At 42.7% G+C, this 21002-nt stretch overlaps 2 protein-coding genes across 4 annotated transcripts in view; one reads left to right on the top strand and one right to left on the bottom strand.

Moving 5' to 3' along the window:
- The window catches only part of saal1 (serum amyloid A-like 1), a 31362-nt gene extending 26649 nt beyond the window's left edge, over window positions 1–4713 (top strand). For all 3 annotated transcript variants that reach the window (XM_078415186.1, XM_078415189.1, XM_078415188.1), the window contains exon 13: window positions 493–4713. In XM_078415186.1, coding sequence (XP_078271312.1) covers window positions 493–579 — 87 coding nt within the window. In that variant the 3' untranslated portion in view covers window positions 580–4713. The remainder of the gene's footprint in view (window positions 1–492) is intronic.
- LOC144602290 (galanin peptides-like) overlaps window positions 1–10302 on the bottom strand; it is a 411360-nt gene extending 401058 nt beyond the window's left edge. The window contains exon 1 of the mRNA XM_078415205.1: window positions 10059–10302. The gene's annotated coding sequence lies outside the window, so the exon portion shown is untranslated. The remainder of the gene's footprint in view (window positions 1–10058) is intronic.
- Window positions 10303–21002: the final 10700 nt, after the last annotated feature.

Below are 21002 nucleotides of genomic sequence, written 5' to 3'. Positions count from 1 at the left end.
ATGCTCTTTTATAGCTGGCACTTATGTGCAAAGCCACTCTGCATTAAACCATGCTGTACCAGACTTTACAATAGTCAATAATTTAAGAGCAAATTAAAATCAGCTATATACAGCTAATAGTTACAATCAGCTACAGTTATATATAACTACCGCATACAGTGCTTGATGCTTTTGTCTGTTAAGAAAGATGTTCCATTCCCAAAAATAATATTCCTCAGGAAAGACATAAATGCCAGAGTAACTCAATGAGTCAGGCAGTATCCCTGATGGGTGATGTTTCGGGTCGAGAACTTTCTTCAGACTGACAGTGTTCTCCAGGGATGCTGCCTGATCCCCTGAGTTACTCTAGCACTTTGTCTTTCCTTGGTAAACCAGTATCCACAGTTCCTTGTTTCTAAATAATATTCCTCAAGTGAATGAGCACAAACAAATTGTGTTAAGGTAAACTAATTCTTGTACATATCATGACTGATTAAGTTTAATTTCTTCCAGGTTGAAAGGTTCCATAATATCTTAAAAGAAGTGCAACCGGACACAGCGGAGAAGTTACAACTGAAGTTCCATGTTCTCAGATCCTGACCTGGCATTGGTACCAATGCTGAGGGGAAACTATTGTACTGGAGCTTTGCTGAGTGAGGAACAGATTGTCAAGGGCTCCAGATACTTTGCCTCTTAATCCTCGGTGCATAAATCTTTGATGGAGCATAGGCTGGAACCTTATCAGTTTAAGAGGTACCACATGTATAGATTTGCATTTGAGTAGAATTTTAACTCGGCTATTCCAGTGCAGTTTCTGAGCATCACTGACCCTTTGCCAATAGTTGAGTTGAGACATTTTATTGAAATATATCTGAGGATTTGTGTCTTAGTTTCAACCATGTGGGAGACTAGCAGTCGCTGTGTGAAGTTTCAGGACCAGAGGGTATCTCTTTATCAAACCGTTGGAGAATGTGACAGTGGAACAGCAACTTCATCCTGTGCCTTCCACGGACATGGTATGTGAGCAGGAACTAACATCTGAAGCTTATACCTCCCATCTGTTCCCAACCTGCTGAAGACGGGACACTTTGTTGAGCTAGGCAGTTGTACTACCAGCGACGGTTTGCTGATGATTTCACCTATACTGTAGGGCATAATATTAAGCACAGAGTGGAATTATGCCTAACCTCTCCCTAATAAATATTTTGATTTCCTTCTGATCAGTGCTATCTATAAATCCTAAAAATCTTTTTCCCTGGTGTTGTCTCTCAATGTGATGCTTAAATAAATAGTTGAGAATAATTTCAGGGAGCAACTGACTTCCACCTGCATCAAATCGTTTTTACTGTGGGTAAAGATATGAAGCCAAAGTGATCAGAAGTCTTCATTATCCAACTGTGCTTGTTGCTATGACAGCAACCTCAGTCAGGCGAGCACAAGAGGTTTAGCACTTGGTCATAGAAATATACATTTCTTGATTGAATGTTCTAACAACTCATTGTTCAGAAAAATTAAAGATTTTTTTTAATGGCCTCAAACAAGACCAACATAAAAAGCAGAAAAATGCAAGCCCAAAAGGATGCAGAAAAGAAACATACATATTCCTTGTTCACACAGATTATAGTGTGTATATAATGACAGTAAGCTACGATTATGATAATGTGGATAAACATGCAAGATATGTCAGAAGAAATTTACTCCAGTGTGGGACAGCAAACATGAGATCTGTGGTGCCATTCACGCTTCCTGTAGGTCTGCTTCATTTTAAACTTTATGTTGCATTGGTGTGATACTTTTTCATTTTCACTTGCATTTTTAGAAGAACTTGATGAGGAAAGTTAGGTGTTAATAAAATCTCTTAACAATATCTTTTTTACATAAAATGAGCTTGATAAGAAGTGATGGATGAGAATATCTACAAATAATCCCAACATTTACCATGTTGAGCTTTTTCCATTCTCGATTATAGTGAAAACTTTTTGCAATGTGTCATACTTACTGCACAGAATTTGAGCTTTTTAGCTTAACTGGTGAGCCACCTCCAATTGTATTTCATGTAAATCTATCACGGTCTACCTATCTATTTCTCCCTCACGGTCTGAATGCTTCTCTGACATTTGCCAATATGATAGTAAATTTCACATTCTCATCACTGAGAATAAGGAATTTCTTCCTTCTAGGATCTTTGTTGGGCATTGTAGTTAAAACAAAAACTTAAATACTGGGATAGCCAGGTTTGGTGATGACCCCCAAACAGCATTGTGAGCAATGTAGATAGAGCCATGAAATTATAAAGGTATTAATCTTATGAATAGATTTCTATCTCAACAGATAGGAGATCGTTCCCTTTGGACAAAAGGATTTAGCACAAACTAAGTGGTGAAAAGTTTGCAGCAAAAGTTAACTAGAGAGTTAGGACCTGGGTTTGATTAGATTAACATATGAGGAGTGTTTGAAGTTGTGGGTCTGTACTCGCTGGAGGTTAGAAGAACGAGGGGGGAATCTCATTGAAACCTACCGAATAATGAAAGACATAGAGTAGATGTGGAGAGGATGTTTCCAGTAGTGGGAGAGTCTAGGACCAGAGGGCACAGCCTCAGAATAAAAGGATGTACCTTTGGAATGGAAATGAGGAGGAATTCCTTTAGCCGGAGTGTGGTGAATCTCTGGAATTCATTGCCACAGACATCTGTAGAAGCCAAGTCATTGGGTATTTTTAAAGCGGAGATTGATAGATTCTTGATTAGTAAGAGTGTCAAAAGTTACGGGGAGGAGGCAGGAGAAAGGGGTGCAGAGGGAAAAATAGATCGCCCATTATCAAATGGCGGAGCAGACTCGATGGGCCAAATGGCCTAATTCTGTTCCTCTGTCTGATGGATCTGTGACCTAGGTCATTAAATATCACAGGTCTGTACACCTAAAGGGCTTTTGAAATACTGGTCTCATATCTGGAGGGTTAAGAGTACCAATGGAGAATTGATATGTTACAGCCAAAACATTATGACCACTGACAGGTGAGGTGAATAACATTGATTATCTTGTTACAATGGCACCTGTCAAGGGGTGGAATATATTAAGCAGCAAGTGAACAGTCAGTTCTTGAAGTTGATGTGTTGGATGCAGGAAAAATGGGCAGGAGTAAAGACCTGAGCGACTTTCACATGGGCCAAATTGTTTTGGCCAGAAAACTGGGTCAGAGCATCTCTGAAATGGCAAGGCTTGTGGGGTGCTCCCAGTCAGCAGTGGTGAGTACCTATCGACAGTGGTCTGAGGAGGGACAAACCACAAACCAGTGACAGGGTGTTGGGCACCCAAGGCTCATCGATGCGCGAGGGCAACGATAGCTATCCCGTCTGGTCCGAATCGACAGAAGGTCTACTGTGGCACGAGTCACATAAAATTTTAATGGTGGTCACGGGGAATGTGTCACAATACACAGTGCATCGCACCCTGCTGCATATGCGGTTGCACACGTAGGACCAACAGCATATTAGGCAGGTGGTCATAATGTTTTGGCTCATCAGGTCATAATGTTTTGGCTGATCGTATGTATCTCTGGTTAATTTACATCTGAAGTGACAATCTTATTCCCTGGAATTTGGAAGGTAAAAGGGTTATGGTAAGGTGAACTGGTGGAAGATGGATTTTGTTTTTCCAGTGGTTAGAGCATCTAGAACTGGAGACATTGTCTAAATATTAGAAACAAACTTTTCAGCAGTGATATTTAAAGGATGTTTTGCATACAGAGGATGGTTGCAATTTTAAATACACGTTCACAAATGACAATTGATGCAAAATCAATTATTAATTTTCAATGCTAAAATTGAAAGTGATGTAGGGAAAAGGTGAATAAATGAATTGGTTATAAATCAGCTATGACATTGTCAGGCTGCTGGAACGGATTTGAGGAGATAATTAATTAACTCCAGTTACTATGAAGAGCAGTCTGACTTCCTGCGTCAGCTAATCTCATCTGTAATATGCTTTTTTAGTTTAGAGATACTGCATGGAACCAAGCCCTTCAGCCCACCAAGCCCCATTGATGACCTGTTCAAGCCAAAACTATGTTATGATTTATTATTGTCCTGTTTACTGAGATGCAGTGAAAAACTTTGTTTTGCATTCCATCCAGATAGCTTGTACCATATATAAGTACCTACATGCATCAGGAACATGAAAAGGAGAGAGAAAAAAACAATGTTTATGAAGTTACAGTTGCAAAGAAAGTGCAGATAAAACTTTTGTATCTCATGCTGGGACTATTGTCCTGACACCGTGATACTAGCTTCTCTGCCAACTTGCCACTTGAGGGCAGTGTAAGTACAGGAGAGTTAAATGCAATTGGAGCTTTAAGTATTTCACCAACCAATTTTGTTTTTGTATATTGTTCCTGATTACCGAGCTGCATTTCTGTCAGTTATTGCTTTTTTTGCCTATATTTTTCCCTGGACAAAAAACGTGCTGCAATCGAGAGATATTGAAAGGAAAGAAAGATTTGTTGCTTCCCAGTTTGATTCTGATATGTTTGAGGTACCCACGCCAGTATCATAACTTAATGATGTGGCATTGGGTCCATCCTATTTTGAAAGAGTTGGCCATAAGCTGCACTCTCCTGTTTCAGCAAAAGGCAGCATTTTGTCTTTTCTGTGTAATGTTCAATTTGGTTTGATAAATTACTGTCAAATTTAACTTTTGCCTTACTTTAAAGTAGTGCATTACAGATAATATGCTGTACACATAATGACCTATTAAATAGACATTCATTTCACTGATCCTGCATCGATACTTGCTCTTTATTGACTGTAAACCTAATTATTTCCCTCATAACAATTTTTTTCTGAAATGTTTCAAAAAGGTTTTAAGTTCCCATTTCAATATGTCCTTAAGCAGCACAACACATTCTTATAGATGTGTAAGAAGGAACTGCAGATTCTGGTTTAAACTGAAGATAGACACAAAAAGCTGGAGTAACTCAGCAGGACAGGCAGCATCTCTGGAGAGAAGGAATGGATGATGTTTCGGGTCAAAACCTGAAACGTCACCCATTCCTTCTCTCCAGAGATGCTGCCTGTCCCACTGTTACTCCAACTTTTTGTGTCTACATTTTTATAGATGGTGCATCACCTGTTGGCGAGGGGAACATGTGCACTCCAAACAGTGGAAAGTGTATTTACCAGTAAGTTCAAGATCTGCATAGGTTGGTTGTTAAAACTGGAAGTATTGGCAGATTTGGAGCAGTAGATCTGTCAGCTTACCCAGCAGTGCTGAAACCCCCAGCCTTCCACTGGGAGAGATTGCCTCTTGAATCCTTGTCAGATTAGGCCTTGAGGAGGACCCGAGACTGACATGGTTCCAGTGAAGAGATAGAACAATGAATTCGGAAGCAGATGAAGGTATGTTATTTTTCTGAATTATTTCTCTTTAGTGTTTTTAATTCTGTTTTAATTTATTTTTATTTCAAAATATTTTTTTAAATGCCAAGGTGTCACAATAATTTAAATGATCAAATATCATTTACCTTTTACATCACTAAAGTTGGAGGCAGAATTTTGCTGACTTTCAATTTTTTCAGGATTGTTGTATGAGATGGATCTCCGCTGCATCTCCAGGGCCCTGCTCCTAATTAGACTACACCGTTCTGGTCTAAAATGGTTCCTTCCAGAAAGATAGGCTCTTTGCAGGTGGACCAGGTGACATTCTATATGTGGATGGGAGTATGGGTGGCAGAGGTGGATACAGGAACCAAGCTAGCAAGATCTGGTATATGATAAAGATACTTCATAACTCGTATATCCAGGGCATATCATTTGATTTTAGGAGAATCTGGTCTATGTCTTAAGCTGTGACTGGAAAATTGTTGATCATTTTCGTGTGCACCACTGAAAGTTCAGGAAGTGTTATGTTCAGAGGATAAAGACTGCTCTCTTTTGATAAGAAACCAGTATAGGTGACATATCAACCCAGATGTGTGTGCAAGTGCATATAATCAAAAGCGATAGTTGGAATGTATTTGATTCAACCTGCAGCCTGGTAAAATCTTTGATTCCAGGGTTAATTAAAAGTTGCACTACTGCATCCACATTGGAGCTGTGACGTTGTCTCAATGGTTCTTTGATAAACCACTTTTGTCATCCTGAATCACATTTAACATTTGATCAAGGATATTAATAGAAAGATTCTGACAAGTTGATTGTGATTAGTTGGGAGACTAGTGTGCTGCAGTGAACCAGTAATTTGATTGCAGTCAACTGGATTATCTGGTTTATGATTTGTACACCTGGTGGACAAAGCTGCCAGCAAAATATTGCATGCCATGCCCCTACAGTATTAGTGGTATTCTGTAAACATTAAATTGACAACATTAAATCGCCTTTTCTCTTTCTCTCCCTCCCCCCACAAAACACAGACACACACATCACCCTGCCAATCTTCCATACAACTTTGTAATCGTATTCCATAGATACACAAAAATGCTACAGTAATTCAGCAGGTCAAGCAGCATCTCCAGAGAAAATGGATTGGTGATGTTTCCGGTTGGAACTCTTCTTCAGACTGATTGTAGTTGGGGGGGAGGGGGGGGGAGGGAGCTAGAAGCAAGGATAAAAACAGGGCAAATCGGGGTCAGCAGCAAATGACCTCAAGCAATGAGATTCCATGATATCCAATTGTTGGTTGGAGATGGTGTGAACCCAAGACGGATACATAGTTGCAAACTGGAACTGGTTAATGAACTTTGTATTTCATTCATGTTCATAGAAAATATGAGCAGGAATAGGACATTCAGATTGCTTCTGAGGAAGGGTCTCCACCCAAAACATCACCCATTCCTTCTGTCCAGAGATGCTGTCTGTCCTACTGAGTTACTCCAGCATTTTGTGCTAATCTTCTATCTACTAAGGTTTTAATTGTTTGAAAAATTGAACCTGCCGCATTGTACATCCACCATCACCAAACTCAACCCTCCAATTATTCTCATATTCAACCTTCAGCTTCATCTATTTTTATGTTCTCCCCTCCCACTGCCAGATTCTCTGTTTTGAAAATCATTACGGTCAGTCAACATCTGTTTAAAATCCTCCCCTCAGGATCAGCCTCGGTCCAGATTGTCTCTTCCACTCAGTGTTAGCTTGTCACTGTTCAGTGCTGTTTGGTTACTGTTGTTTCAGAGTGAGGTTTCCCCCACCCCTCCTGCACATGAATGACAGTTCCAGTGCTGTTGTTGAAGGCCTTTATCCATCAGTGAGTTTTCCATTCCACTAACCTTTCAGCATCCACTTTGTTTATCTGCATCACAAAGAAGGCAGTCTATCAATTCATCTTTAATTAAACATTTCATTTTTTCCATGACTTCAATTAAGGCCGCATGTTGTTTGAAATGCCACAACCATACAGCTGCTTATGTGAAGATCAGTCAATAGCCTGCAAACATAAAGCAATATCGGGGTACAAATCCTTGCGGCTCGGAGAACAGACCTACTTGAAAAGTACAGTAGGGACTGAAAACATTTTTTCTTAAATATATCTCCTCTGAGCTAGATTCAATTGACACTACCAAATTATAATGGTTGTGATGAATGTTGCTTTAAGAAGGGCATTTTCTTGATTGGAGTAGTTGAGTTACAAATTGGTGGCACAGCTGGTAGAACTGCTGCCATAGTGCCATCCACCCGGCCTCAGGTGCTTGCATGTTCAATCTATGACCGTGTGGGTTTCCTCCATGTACTCCAATTTCCTCCCACATCCCAAAGACGTGCGGGTTTGTAGGTTAGTTGGTTGCTGTAAAATTGCCCCTAGTGCGTAAGGTGTGGGACACCATCGAACTAGTGTGAACAGGGGATAGATAGTCGGTAAAGGCTCAGTGGGCTGAAGGTCCTATTTCCATGCTGTATTTTTCAGTCAATTCCAAAGTTTTTCATTGATGAAATAGAAAAGTCATGGATTCGACAATCAGGAGTTATAAATATAATGAAAAATCACAACAAATGTGAAACGAAGTATATTCTGCAAATATTTTGGTCTCTAGATTAGTAAACTGCAGATGTCCAAGGTAGGGATGGCAGAAACAAAAACAGAAAATGCTTCAAACACTCAACAGGTCCGGTATCATCTGTGCAAAGAGAAACAGCGGCACGGTGGTGCAGCAGTAGAGTTGCTGCCTTACAGTGCTTGCAGTGCCAGAGACCCAGGTTCAATCCCGAGTTTGTACGTTCTCCCTGTGACCGTGGGTTTTCTCCGAGATCTTTGGTTTCCTCCCACACTCCAAAGCCGTACAGCTTTGTAGGTTAATTGACTTTGTATATTGTCCCTAGTGCGTGTAGACCATGTTAATGGTCGGCGCGCATTTGATGGAGCAGGGTCCAGTTGGATGGACGAGTGGGCGAATGATTAAAGAACTGTTGGGTCCAATGATGAGAGATTTCGCAGTGAGAGAAAATCACTGGATCACCAGTTGGATTTTCCGCTGTGTAACGGGTGCAGGTGTGTTAGTGAGAATGGGTCAGGCAAAGCCACCACCTGTGTGCAGATGCAGCGCCATGAACTGCAGTGTGGCCAAAAACAGGAGCAGGTGTGTGGCCTTGGATAGAGGGTTAGTGCAGGTGTGTTTGCAGAGCAAAGGGTCAGGGTAGGTGTGTGGCCAGAGCTGAGGGTTAGTGCAGGTGTGTTTCCTGGGTTGAGGGTCTGGTTAGATGTGCAGCAGGTGCTAAGGGCCATACCTGCGAGGAGCTGGTGGTTAGAACGTGGCCAAAATCAAGCCGAATGTTGCTGTGAGGCGCTTCCAAAAGGGTTCAGGGCAGTAGGAGGAAAGGGATAAGTATGACTGATTCCATGCAGTGTGTGAGAGTACATGGGGGTAGATGGCCAGGAGAACCAGCAAGCACCAAGAACCACCAAGCACCAAGCTCAGGTATGCCGCTCTTCGACCGATCATCCCGGTCCCTGGACTGCTGGCCCGTGGGCTCCCAGCAAGGCCATCTGTGAAGCGCAGCGGCGTGGTCTCCCTGAACCTCCGCCCGCTGGCGTGGGAGCCGCTACCAGACCGAAGCTCACCTGCTGTCCCTGCTGTCCCTGCTAAAGTGGCCCTGATCAACGCAAGATCCCTACAGAACAAGACCTTCATCCTCAACGACTTCTTCACCACCCGTGGATTGGACTTCTTACTGCTCACAGAATCTTGGCTTAACCCTGGTGAGCTTGCTCCACTCGTGGAACTCTGTCCTGATGACTGTAACTTCTTCACCTCGCCTAGGCTCTCCGGACGCGGTGGGGGCTTAGCCACTGTGTTTAAGAAACATTTCAACTGCCGCCTCCTGAACGCTGATCATTTCTCCAGTTTCGAGGTGCAACTAATTAAAGTAGGCCTAGCCTATCCCCTCTTAATTGTTCTTGTGTATCGCCCACCAAAAATGCATAAGGACTTCATCACCCAATTTGCTGATCTGATTTCTAGCATTTTGCCCAAATTTGACCGGATCATGATTCTTGGTGACTTTAATAATAATAATAATAATAATAATACATTTATTTTATATAGCGCCTTATCGCATGCTCAAAGCGCTTTACAAAAACAATTAACATAGAAACAAACAGACAAACTATCCTGACGGAAAAGCGGCTAATACACAACGCCAGCGTCCTCTCACGTCAGGGTCCGGCAGTAGACATTAAAAAGCACAAGACACACAGATATAATTTTTTACACAAAACAGCCATCACAGTGATTGCTCTAGGCACACCCTCACTGTGATGGAAGGCAAAGTCTTATCTCCTCCTCATTCTTCTCCCGTGGTGCCACGAGGTGATCGAGGCTCCCAACTTTTTGAAGCCCCCACCGGGCGATGGAAAGTCCCAGGGCAGAGCCGAGCAGGCCGATGAAAGTCCTGAGCTCCCACTGGGCGATGGAAAGTCCCAGGGCCGAGCCGAGCAGGCCGATGAAAGTCCTGAGCTCCCACTGGGCGATGGAAAGTCCCAGGGCCGAGCCGAGCAGGCCGATGAACGTCCTGAGCCCCCACCGGGCGATGGAAAGTGCTGCGGCCGGGCCACGCAGGGCGATGAAGGGCCTGCGGGCGGGTCGATCATACCTCGCGCTTCGGGGCGGTCGAAGCTGCTACGGCTGGAGCTCCCAAAAACCGGTCGCCAGCCAGGGACCTGCGAGCTCCCGATGTTGCGGTCTGCAGGGCCCACGGCCGAAGCCTCCGAGATGGTAGGTCCAGGCCCTGCGACCGGAGTCTTCAAGGTCGATCCCAGCTGGAGGCCGCCGACTCCACGATGTTAGGCCGTAGCGCGAACGGAGATACGACACGGTAAAGGTCGCATCTCCGTTGAGGAGGAGATTTGAAAAAAGGTTTCCCCCAACCCCCCCACCACCCCCCCACATACACAGAATTAAAAATAAAACAAAACGTACATTTAACAACGACAATGACAAAAAAACAACAAAAAAAACAGAGAGACTGCCGGTGAGCCGCAGCTGCAGAACACAGCCACGCCCCCAATATTCATGTTTGCTGTCCCACTAAGCCTCTTGTGAGTGAATTTATGCACCTGGTTGAGTCCTTCAATCTGACTCTTCACACCACGGGACCCACTCACAAGTTAGGCCATACTCTTGACCTAGTGTTATCGTCCGGATTCCCAATCAACAACATTGAAACTACTGAAGCCTGTCTATCGGACCACAGCGCTATCATTTTTGACGCATCTCTGCCTTTATCTCCCGCAAAATCTCATCTCCCTGTTCGCTACTCCCGCGACATAAATTCATTGACTGCCAGTAAATTCTCCGAGGCTCTCACAGCTGCCCCCAACATCTGCACTATTGAGGCCTCTCCCCCCCATCTCAGCACTGAAGATCTCGCCTCTTTATTTAATATCACTTGCTCTTCCATCCTGGATTCTATCGCTCCCCTTAAAATGAAAAAGCCTAAGCCCAAAGGTCGGCCGTGGCTCAATGACACAAAGCCCTAAGAAGTGAGTGCAGAAAATCAGAAAGGAGGTGGAAATGTGACAAGCTTCAAATTTCCTTCGAAATTCTGAGAAACAATCTTCTCAAATACCAGGAAGCAGTAAAGTCTGCTAGAGCACAATACTTCTCCGACCTTATTTCCAAAAACTCTCATAACTCCAAGGTCCTATTTAGAACAATTACCTCTGTCATATGTCCCGCCCCCAGTACCACCTTAGTTGGGTCCCCTGCTAAGTGCGAAGAATTCACTAAATTTTTCACCAACAAAGTTGTGAACATTTCCCCTCCCACCCGTGACCTAGCTGTCTCACTAGTCTGTTCATCTAAATTGGACTGCTTGCAACCCGTCACTCTATCCTCCCTTGCAAAGCTTGTCTCCGCTATGAAACCTGCAACCTGCCCCCTTGATCCTGCCCCCACTGCCCTTCTGAAGGATGTCATTGCAATAGCCGGTCCCAGCATCCTCTCTATTATCAACAGTTCTCTGGCCACTGGCACTGTTCCAACCAGTTTCAAGCACGCGGTGGTCCAGCCCCTACTGAAAAAACCTAACCTAGACCCCACCTTGCCTAGCAACTACAGACCCATTTCCAAACTGCCATTCCTGTCAAAAGTCCTTGAAAAGGCAATTCTAAACCAATTAGTGCCCTACCTGCACCAATACACCATCCTGGAAAGTTTCTAGTCAGGTTTCAGAGCCCACCACAGCACAGAGTCTGCCTTGTTGAAGGTACACAACAACCTGCTTCTCGCCATCGACACCGGCGACTGTGCAATCCTGCTCCTTCTCGACCTCAGCGCAGCGTTCGATACAGTGGACCACACCATCCTTATTGACCGTCTCCGGTACGCAGTTGGCATTGATGGCACTGCCCTGAGCTGGTTCGCTTCGTACCTCAAAGATAGGAGTTTCGCCATCAACATAGGCAGTTATTCCTCTGCTCCAGCTAGCCTCTCCTGCGGAGTTCCACAAGGCTCCATCCTAGGCCCCATTCTCTTCTCTCTATACATGCTCCCCCTTGGCCAAATCATTCAAAGGCACGGCATTTCTTTCCACTGCTATGCCGATGACACTCAGCTTTACCTCCCCCTGAAACCCAACAACCAGTCAAATTTAAACAGCCTCTTACACTGCCTTGAGGACATAAAATGTTGGATGGCACAGAACTTCCTCCAATTAAATGAGAGCAAGTCTGAGGTCATCCTATACGGGCCCCCCCCCCCGACTCCATCAAATCGATAACAGGCAGTCTTGGAAGTCTATCCTGCCTAGTCAAACCGCATGTCAAAAACCTTGGCATGATATTTGACTCTGCATTAAAATTTGATAAGCAAGTCAACGCTGTGGTAAAAGCCAGCTTCTTCCAACTTCGAACCATAGCTAAAATCAAACCTTTCCTCCAATTCGACGACACAGAAAAAATCATTCACGCTTTCATTTCCTCCCGCCTAGACTACTGCAACTCCCTATACACTGGGATCAGCCAATCTTCCCCGTCCCGCTTGCAACTGGTCCAAAACGCCGCAGCGAGACTCCTGACGGGTACCCGTAAAAGGGACCACATCACCCCGATTCTGGCCTCTCTCCACTGGCTCCCTGTACGGTACAGAATCAACTTCAAGCTCCTCCTATTCACGTATAAAGCCCTAAATGGACATTCCCCCCCCTACATCAAAAATCTTCTAACCCCCCTCTCTAACTCCAGGTCCCTCAGGTCGGCCGACTTGGGGCTACTCACTATCCCGCGGTCTAGGCTTAAGCTCAGGGGTGACCGCGCTTTTGCGGTTGCAGCTCCTAGACTGTGGAACAGCATCCCTCTCCCCATCAGAACTGCCCCCTCCATCGACTCCTTTAAGTCCAGGCTCAAAACCTATTTCTACTCCCTAGCGTTTGAGGCTCATTGAGGAGGCGCTGTGAACTGTTTGCGTGCTACTGTATGTTTCATTTTTTTCCTTAGTACCTAATCAGATGTACAGCACTTTGGTCAACGTGGGTTGTTTTTAAATGTGCTATACAAATAAAATTGACCATGTTACACCTGCACTTCACGTGGTTCTCACAATAAAGGTTTTTAACGAGAGTCCCCTGTAATGACCATCACTTGTGTATGGTAATGGTAGAGTTCATGTGATAGGAGCAGAATTAGGCCAGTCGGCCCATCAAATCTACTCTGCCATTCAATCATGGCTAATACATCTTTCCCTCTCAACCCCATTCTCCTGCCTTCTCCCCATAACCCCTGACACACATACTAATCAAGAATTTATGTATCTTTGCCTTAAAAATATCCATTCACTGCCTCCACAACCTTCTATGGCAATGAATTCCACAGATTCACCACCCTCTGACTAAATAAATTCTTCCTTATCTGCTTCCTAAAGGAACAGATTTTAATTCTGAGGCTATGACCTCTGGTCCTAGACTCTCCCACTAGTGGAAATATTCTCTCCATATCCACTCTATCCAGGCCTTTCACTATTCGGTAAGTTTCCTCTTGACCCTCTCCAGCGCCAGCACACCCTTCATTGGATATGGGACCCAAAATTGCTCACAATACTCCAAATACGGTCTGACCGCCTTATAGAGCCTCAGCATTACAGCCCTGCTTTTGTATTCTAGTCCTTTCGCAATAAATGCTAGCATTGCATTTGCCTTCCTTACTACTGATTCGACTTGCAAATTAACTCTGGGACTCCTACACCAGTACTCCCAGGTCTCTTTGCACCTCTGATTTCTGAATTCTCTTCCCATTTAGAAAATAGTCTACATCTTTATTCCTACTACAAAAATGCATGACTCCACACTTTGCTACGCTGTATGCCATCTGCCACATCTCTACCCACTCACCCAGCCTATCCAAGTCCTGCAGCGTCCCTGCTTTCTCTACACTACTTGCCCCTCCGCCTATCTTCGTATCATCGGCAAACTTGGCCACAAAGCCATCAAACCCGTCATCTAAATCATTTATATACAACGTGAGGAGTAGTGACCCCAGCACCGACCTCTGCGGAACTCCGCTAGTCACTGGCAGCCAACCAGAAAAGTCCCTTTCATTGCCACTCTTTACCTTCTGCCATCCAGCCAACCTGATATCCATGTTAGTATCTTCCCTTTGATACCATGGGCTCTCATCTTCTTTAGCAGCCTCACATGTGACGCCTTATCAAAGGATGAGAATGAGAAAATTAAAGAATGGGAGGATAAGGCCAAAGGAGGAGGTGAGATTGTGGATTGAATTCTTGCAGTCCCATTTTTATTGGATAGATAATGTATGAGTAACTAACAGTAAATAGACCCACAAAACAATGAGGAAAATTGGGGGATGTGGGGGATTAATCAAAAATTGTACACCCAATGAACTTGTGTGGATATAAATTCCTCAGTGTTGTGTTTCTTTCAAAAATCTTTATTCTGTCATTCAAAGATTATGTATTATGTGAAGAGACAGGTCCTTGAGGAATATCTTCAGGCTTTGGGTGCTCATTTCAACATATTGGTAGTTATTTATATTAGAATGACAAAGTTCTTCTTGTGTGAATAACACTGTAGTTTGCCTTACCTCAGATGCACCAAGACTATGGAAACACTGCTATATAATATAGTTTGACATTTCTGACTATTGTTAAATCCCAGTAGTCCCTAGAGCAAAAAATCAGTGGCAAATACAACGCAAGTTTACTGTTGGTGGTGAAGGAAACTTCAGGTTACTGATCTGTTGTTAATATGTTCAGTGGATACTAACATGTGGACTGCAGGGCTCCCACAATTCAGAAATTATTTGTACATTGAAAACTGTCAATCAATTCGGAAGTCTGAAGAAGGATCCCAACCTGAAACATTGTCCATTTCCCTCCACGGATGTTGCCAGACCCGCTGAGTTCCCCCAGCATTTGTGTTTTGTTCAAGACCCCAGCAATGTCTTATGCCATAGACAATCAATTTCCCTTAACCCTGTGCAAATCCTGATGATGTGAATGGTATGTGGCACATACCATTGTGGCACAATTTCTTGGCAGTATATTTACATTTCTGGGGGGGGGGATTACATTTTTGCCATATAGTTTGATGCTTTTAAAGTTTATGCCTGCTTAGAAGAGGATCAAGAGCATTCAGATCCATATTAATAGAAGATCATTTGAATTATTTGACATATTTTACTCTAGTTCTGCACTGGTGGCTTTTCTCTTTCTCATTATTTGGTCAATTAGTAACATTTAAAATATAGATACAAGGAATTGCAGATGTTGGTTTACAAAAAACGAATTGTAACTGCATGTCAGGCAGCATCTCTGGAGGACATGGATAGCTGACCAATAATACTCGCTAACACAATTTAACTATTTAAAACCAACCGTGCTCAACAGCTCCACCTCAATTCTCTCTTACAAAAGAATCACCATCTGAGTTGCTACGAGTAGCTTCTGTTCCTAATCTAGGATTGAAGGAAGGAAGGAAGGAGGTCTTCTGAGAAATATCACAAAATCCTCCTGGAGGAAAATTGGGGAGAAACAAAGGCATGAGATGCTTTGTAACACATCTTCCAGGCTTCAGCACATAGCAAGGACTTTGCAGCCAATTTTCAGGTTTAGTTAGAAAGTGTCTCAGCAATGTGCTGAGATAGATCCCACAGAGCAGTGTGATGATGCTCAGACTTTTATTAAAGATTGCTAACATTATAAGGAATATGAGATCTAGGTCCAAAGGCAGATGGGCTCAGCGTACAATGTTTTATTAGAAAATTCTCCTCTCGTGGGTTGTGAGTTTTGGATTCCTTGCCCAGAAACCTGCAGAGGCTGAATCCTTGAATATGTTCAAAGCTGAAAGAGAGATTTGTGTAGGAGAATTGAGAGAAAAGAAGACAGGGTGGGAGAAAGAATGAGGAAAGTTGGATCAGCTTGGATCTTATTGAATGGTGGAACAACAGGTAGAGGGGGCAAATGGCCTACACGTCTGATTTCCTACAGTGTAACCAGTTCGGCACTTCCTCCAGAACCTACTAAATCCTTGATTACTTGCAGGAGTACAAATACATTACTTCTATTTTAGACACCTTGACAGAGAATTGGAACAAATCTAGGATCTAGCCTGTATCAATTAAGTTATGATAGCATTAATCATTCTACATAGATTTTACTCAACAGCTGGCATTTGTGAGGACTATTTTCAGTTCAGTCCATGATGTTGATGAGTGAGCTGAATATAATTGTTCAAATATTTCCCTCTTGTTTACTTTATTGTCATTTCTTCTGACCTAAGCACATCTCCCTCTGAGATGGCTCTTAGAGTTAATGAAATAGGCTTATCTTTTGGATCTCTACAAATAAATGTTTGTTCATGTATTCAAATACCCATAATTATGTGATATTGGAAGCGGTCCTATCAAGCTAAACTAATACCAGGTATCCCAACTGCTCGCTCTGTAGTAGTGTCTTCAATAACTTTTCTTTTGGCTTTCTGCTGCTGAGTTTGACCAGCATGAGGTTTCCCATATTGCCTCTAGTTGATCATTCTTTTACTTGTGTGTTTAAGGTGTCCTATACTATCCATTTCTGTTCCCATTCAATCTTCCTACATGCCTTCACAGAAAACATGTCAAAACCCTTAGCATATTATTTAACCAAACAAGACTTTTAGATTAAAAATTCAATTTGGGGATAAGCCCTCTCCCAAATCCAGCTGTGCCTTTGGGATGGACCACAATTGATGCCTTATTTTGCAATCCTCTATGGTGTGATCATACCATTTTGTTGGACCAGATGGTTTATAAACCAGTTGTTTTTGCACATTTCAAGTGGGTTTTAGGTTCAGATGTGTCATTCACAACCTTGCAGATCCCTTCATTTAATGCAAGGAGCACCAAGCCTTAACAACCTCGGCAATTGTAATTCATCTTGTACTTGAGGCTCTATTATTTACATTTAAGATCAGTAAACATTGATGGAGTTTTCACCCCTGGTTGGTAGGAATGTGGGGAGTGCCATTTGAGTGAAATTATGTTCTCACCAACCATTGCACTCATCATCTTTCTAGCTAGAGTGGAGTCACTGGAGTGCATTTGGGATTAGAGCTGTTCGATTTGACTCCTTCCCAAGTCCTGAAGTGCTACAAATAATGTACCACATCTAATATCACAGTGCTGCTCTACCAGCGGGACAATGGCACAGCTGGTAGAGATGCTGCCTCACAATTCCAGAGACCCGGGTTCGATCCTGACCTCAGCCGCTGACTGTATGAAGTTTGCACATTCTCCCTGTGACCACTTGGGTCCTCTGGCTCCAATTTCCTCCCACATCCAAAGACGTGCGAATTTGTAGGTAATTGGCCTCTGTAAAATTGTCCCTAGTTTCTAGGGAGTGGACCCGAAAGTGGGATAACATAGAACTAGTTTGAAGAGGTGATCGATAGTTGGCGTGGACCTGGGGGGGGGGGGGGGGGGGGGGGGGCGAAGGCCTGTTTCCCTGCTGTATCTCTAAACTAAACTAATATAAATTTGATAAATGGAAATCGGGCACAGTAAGAAGAAAATCTCTCTGCTTCCTAAATAACATCTAAATATTAGGGAAGCAGAAAAAAAGACACAAATGGAAGATGCCCTGATTTCTCTCTGAACAACTTGATGCCAGCAAAGCAACTTATCCAGGTCTTGACGCAAGACTGTTGCATGTACATGTTCCACTACCTTGCCTTGCAGATGTACTGTACCACAATACTTCCGGCATCTTTAGGTTTGTTTATTAAGATGCACCTGGCTTAATTAAGGATTTATCACAAGATGAGGCATTATGACAACAGCAAAATATCCTGTTTCCCTGCTGTATCTCTAAACTAAACTAATATAAATTTGATAAATGGAAATCGGGCACAGTAAGAAGAAAATCTCTCTGCTTCCTAAATAACATCTAAATATTAGGGAAGCAGAAAAAAAGACACAAATGGAAGATGCCCTGATTTCTCTCTGAACAACTTGATGCCAGCAAAGCAACTTATCCAGGTCTTGACGCAAGACTGTTGCATGTACATGTTCCACTACCTTGCCTTGCAGATGTACTGTACCACAATACTTCCGGCATCTTTAGGTTTGTTTATTAAGATGCACCTGGCTTAATTAAGGATTTATCACAAGATGAGGCATTATGACAACAGCAAAATATCCTGTTTCCCTGCTGTATCTCTAAACTAAACTAATATAAATTTGATAAATGGAAATCGGGCACAGTAAGAAGAAAATCTCTCTGCTTCCTAAATAACATCTAAATATTAGGGAAGCAGAAAAAAAGACACAAATGGAAGATGCCCTGATTTCTCTCTGAACAACTTGATGCCAGCAAAGCAACTTATCCAGGTCTTGACGCAAGACTGTTGCATGTACATGTTCCACTACCTTGCCTTGCAGATGTACTGTACCACAATACTTCCGGCATCTTTAGGTTTGTTTATTAAGATGCACCTGGCTTAATTAAGGATTTATCACAAGATGAGGCATTATGACAACAGCAAAATATCCCCATCAGTCAAGCGCATATTAAAATCAATCTACAAATAGAGGGAGGACATATTGGGTAATCTTATATTGTGAGATTAGTATTACCGTCAGTATGTGACATCATTCGTAGGGTGAAGTGGTCAAATACAATGCCAGTGCGGAGATTTATTAAGAATGTTACAATATAAACTGATCCAACAATGATTAGAAATTGCTAGGAGACATTGTTTGCAGTCGGGGCTGAGCAATGTAAGAGGCCAGCAACACCTGGACAGCAATCAAGAGCTCAAATAAATCCAGCATCATTATTTGAACTGAGAAACCAGGTTGTAATAGCCAAAGGCCATGAATGAATAAAGGAAACTATGAAAAAATGAGGAATTAGGTGGCCGATTAACGTTTTTTTTTAGTTGTTTGCTGGAAAAAGAAAAATACGAGGAAGATGCAGAATTGTGCAGTTTTGACTTTAGTTGGCTAGAAATGTGAGGGGTGCAATGAGGGGAATGAATGTAAAGTGGTGTTTATTTAGGAGAGCAGAGTGTTTTATGAGTGTTTAAAGAAGTGTTGATTATGATGGCATCCAATAAATTATGATGAAATATGGTCCATGAGATGATGTTTTTGTGATCCATTTAGTGGTGTGACAGAAGAATTTGAAAAATATGTTCAGATACAAAAGAATCAGCTCTTCGATCCTATTCCCACCACACAGCTCACCGCCCCGTTTTCTTTTATAACTTCCATGGTTGCTGACATTTTTTTTAGAGATACAGCGCAGAAGCAGGCCCTTTGGCCCACCGGGTCTGCGCCGCCCAGCGATCCCCGCACATTAACACTATCCTACATCCACTAGGGACAATTTTTTTTAAACATTTGCCTAGCCAATTAACTTACATACCTGTATGTCTTTAGTTTACATTCCTTCCTATCTGCAGTGTTATAATGTCCTCAACTCCTCCTACTTGCCCAGTTGCAGGTTTTCATTTTTGATTGCTCCACTATGGTGGCTTGCCACACAAATGGCTACCAGAATTCCAAAACCTTTTTATTTCAGGACTTCTTTTATTCTCCTTTTAAGATGATCCTTACAATAAACCTTTTGTCTGGGCTTTGATCGTGTGTGTTAATTTCTTTATGCAACTCGGTGTCAGTTTATGTTTCGTTAGGTCCTGTAAAATATTCCTGGGACATTGAACGATTTGTCCTATATCATAATCATACTGCCAGCATAGTCAAGGACCAGTCTCACCCCAGCCACTCCCTCTTCTCCACTCTCATGTCAGGCCAGAGGTACAGAAGTTTGAAAACTCATACCTCCAGATTCAGGGACAGTTTCTTCCCAGCGGCTATCAGGCAACCAAACGGTCCCCTCATCAGCTAGAGTCCTGACCTCCCACCTACCTCATTGGAAACCTTTGAACTATCTTTTATTGGACTCAATGTAATATCCTTTATCTGTGCACTGTGGACAGCTTTATTGTATTCATTCAAAGTCTTTGACTGGATAGCACACAAACAAAATTTTTAATTGTATCTCAGTGCTCATAACATTAATGGGCCAACAACCTAACACTGAATACCAGTAAGACAAAAGAAATGGTACTGGACTTTAGGAGACACAGAGCAGTTCCTACCCCACTTCTTATAAAAGGGGAGGAAATGGAGAGGGTCTCCACCTTCAAGTTCCTGGGGACCACCATCTCCCAGGACCTCTCCTGGACTGCAAATGCTACAGCGGTAGTTAAAAAGTCACAGCAGAGACTGCACTTTTTAAGACTGCTCCGGAAAAACAAACTGAAGGAGAATCTGCTGGTGACCTTCTACCGCTCCACCATTGAGAGCATACTGGCATACTGCACCATAGTGTGGTATGCTGGCTGCTCAGCTGCAGACCAGAAGGCCCTCCAGAAGGTTATTAAGACAGAAGAGAAAATTACCGGCTGTCCACTACCTTCTCTGAAGGACATCTCCAGCTCGCGTTGTCTAAACAGGGCCAGAAATATAATTAAGGACAGCACACACCCAGGATATGAACTGTTTGCTCTCCTGCCCTCTGGGAGGCGCTACAGGAGCTTAAGGGCCAGAACAAATCAACTTAAAAACAGTTTATTTCCCTGGGCCATAAGAACTGTGAATGGAAATACTTGACTTGATGTGACTCTCACTTTCGTTGCACTTTTAAAAATATATTTAGCATCTTAGGTGCAAAACTCATTTATTATTTGTTCGTTTTTATTGGTTTTTATTGATATTGGTGCCTGTTGTGTTGGTTCCTATGTTTGTGCGATTGTTTTTGAAAGATTTGCACTGTCGCACTGTTTCAGATGTAGCACTTCTAATTTTGTTGTACTGTTCGTACAATGACAATAAAGGCATATTATTATTAATAAACTAAATATAGTTATAAGTAGTTGTTGATGGGACAATTAATGCTGGCAATGCAAGATTAAAGTGAAAAAATAACCTCCTTTCCCTAAAACGAAACCTCTGTACTATCATCTTCTTTCATGCTTTAAATTTTGTTCTCTAATGCTTATATAAAGTAGCTTTAAATGTTTTAATGCGATAACCATTCA

Source organism: Rhinoraja longicauda, chromosome 18 (genome assembly GCF_053455715.1).
Source record: "Rhinoraja longicauda isolate Sanriku21f chromosome 18, sRhiLon1.1, whole genome shotgun sequence".
NCBI classification, from domain to species: Eukaryota; Metazoa; Chordata; class Chondrichthyes; order Rajiformes; family Arhynchobatidae; genus Rhinoraja; species Rhinoraja longicauda.
The sequence above is the reverse complement of the archived record's forward strand: the minus strand, read 5'-3'. Positions and strand labels throughout refer to the sequence as shown.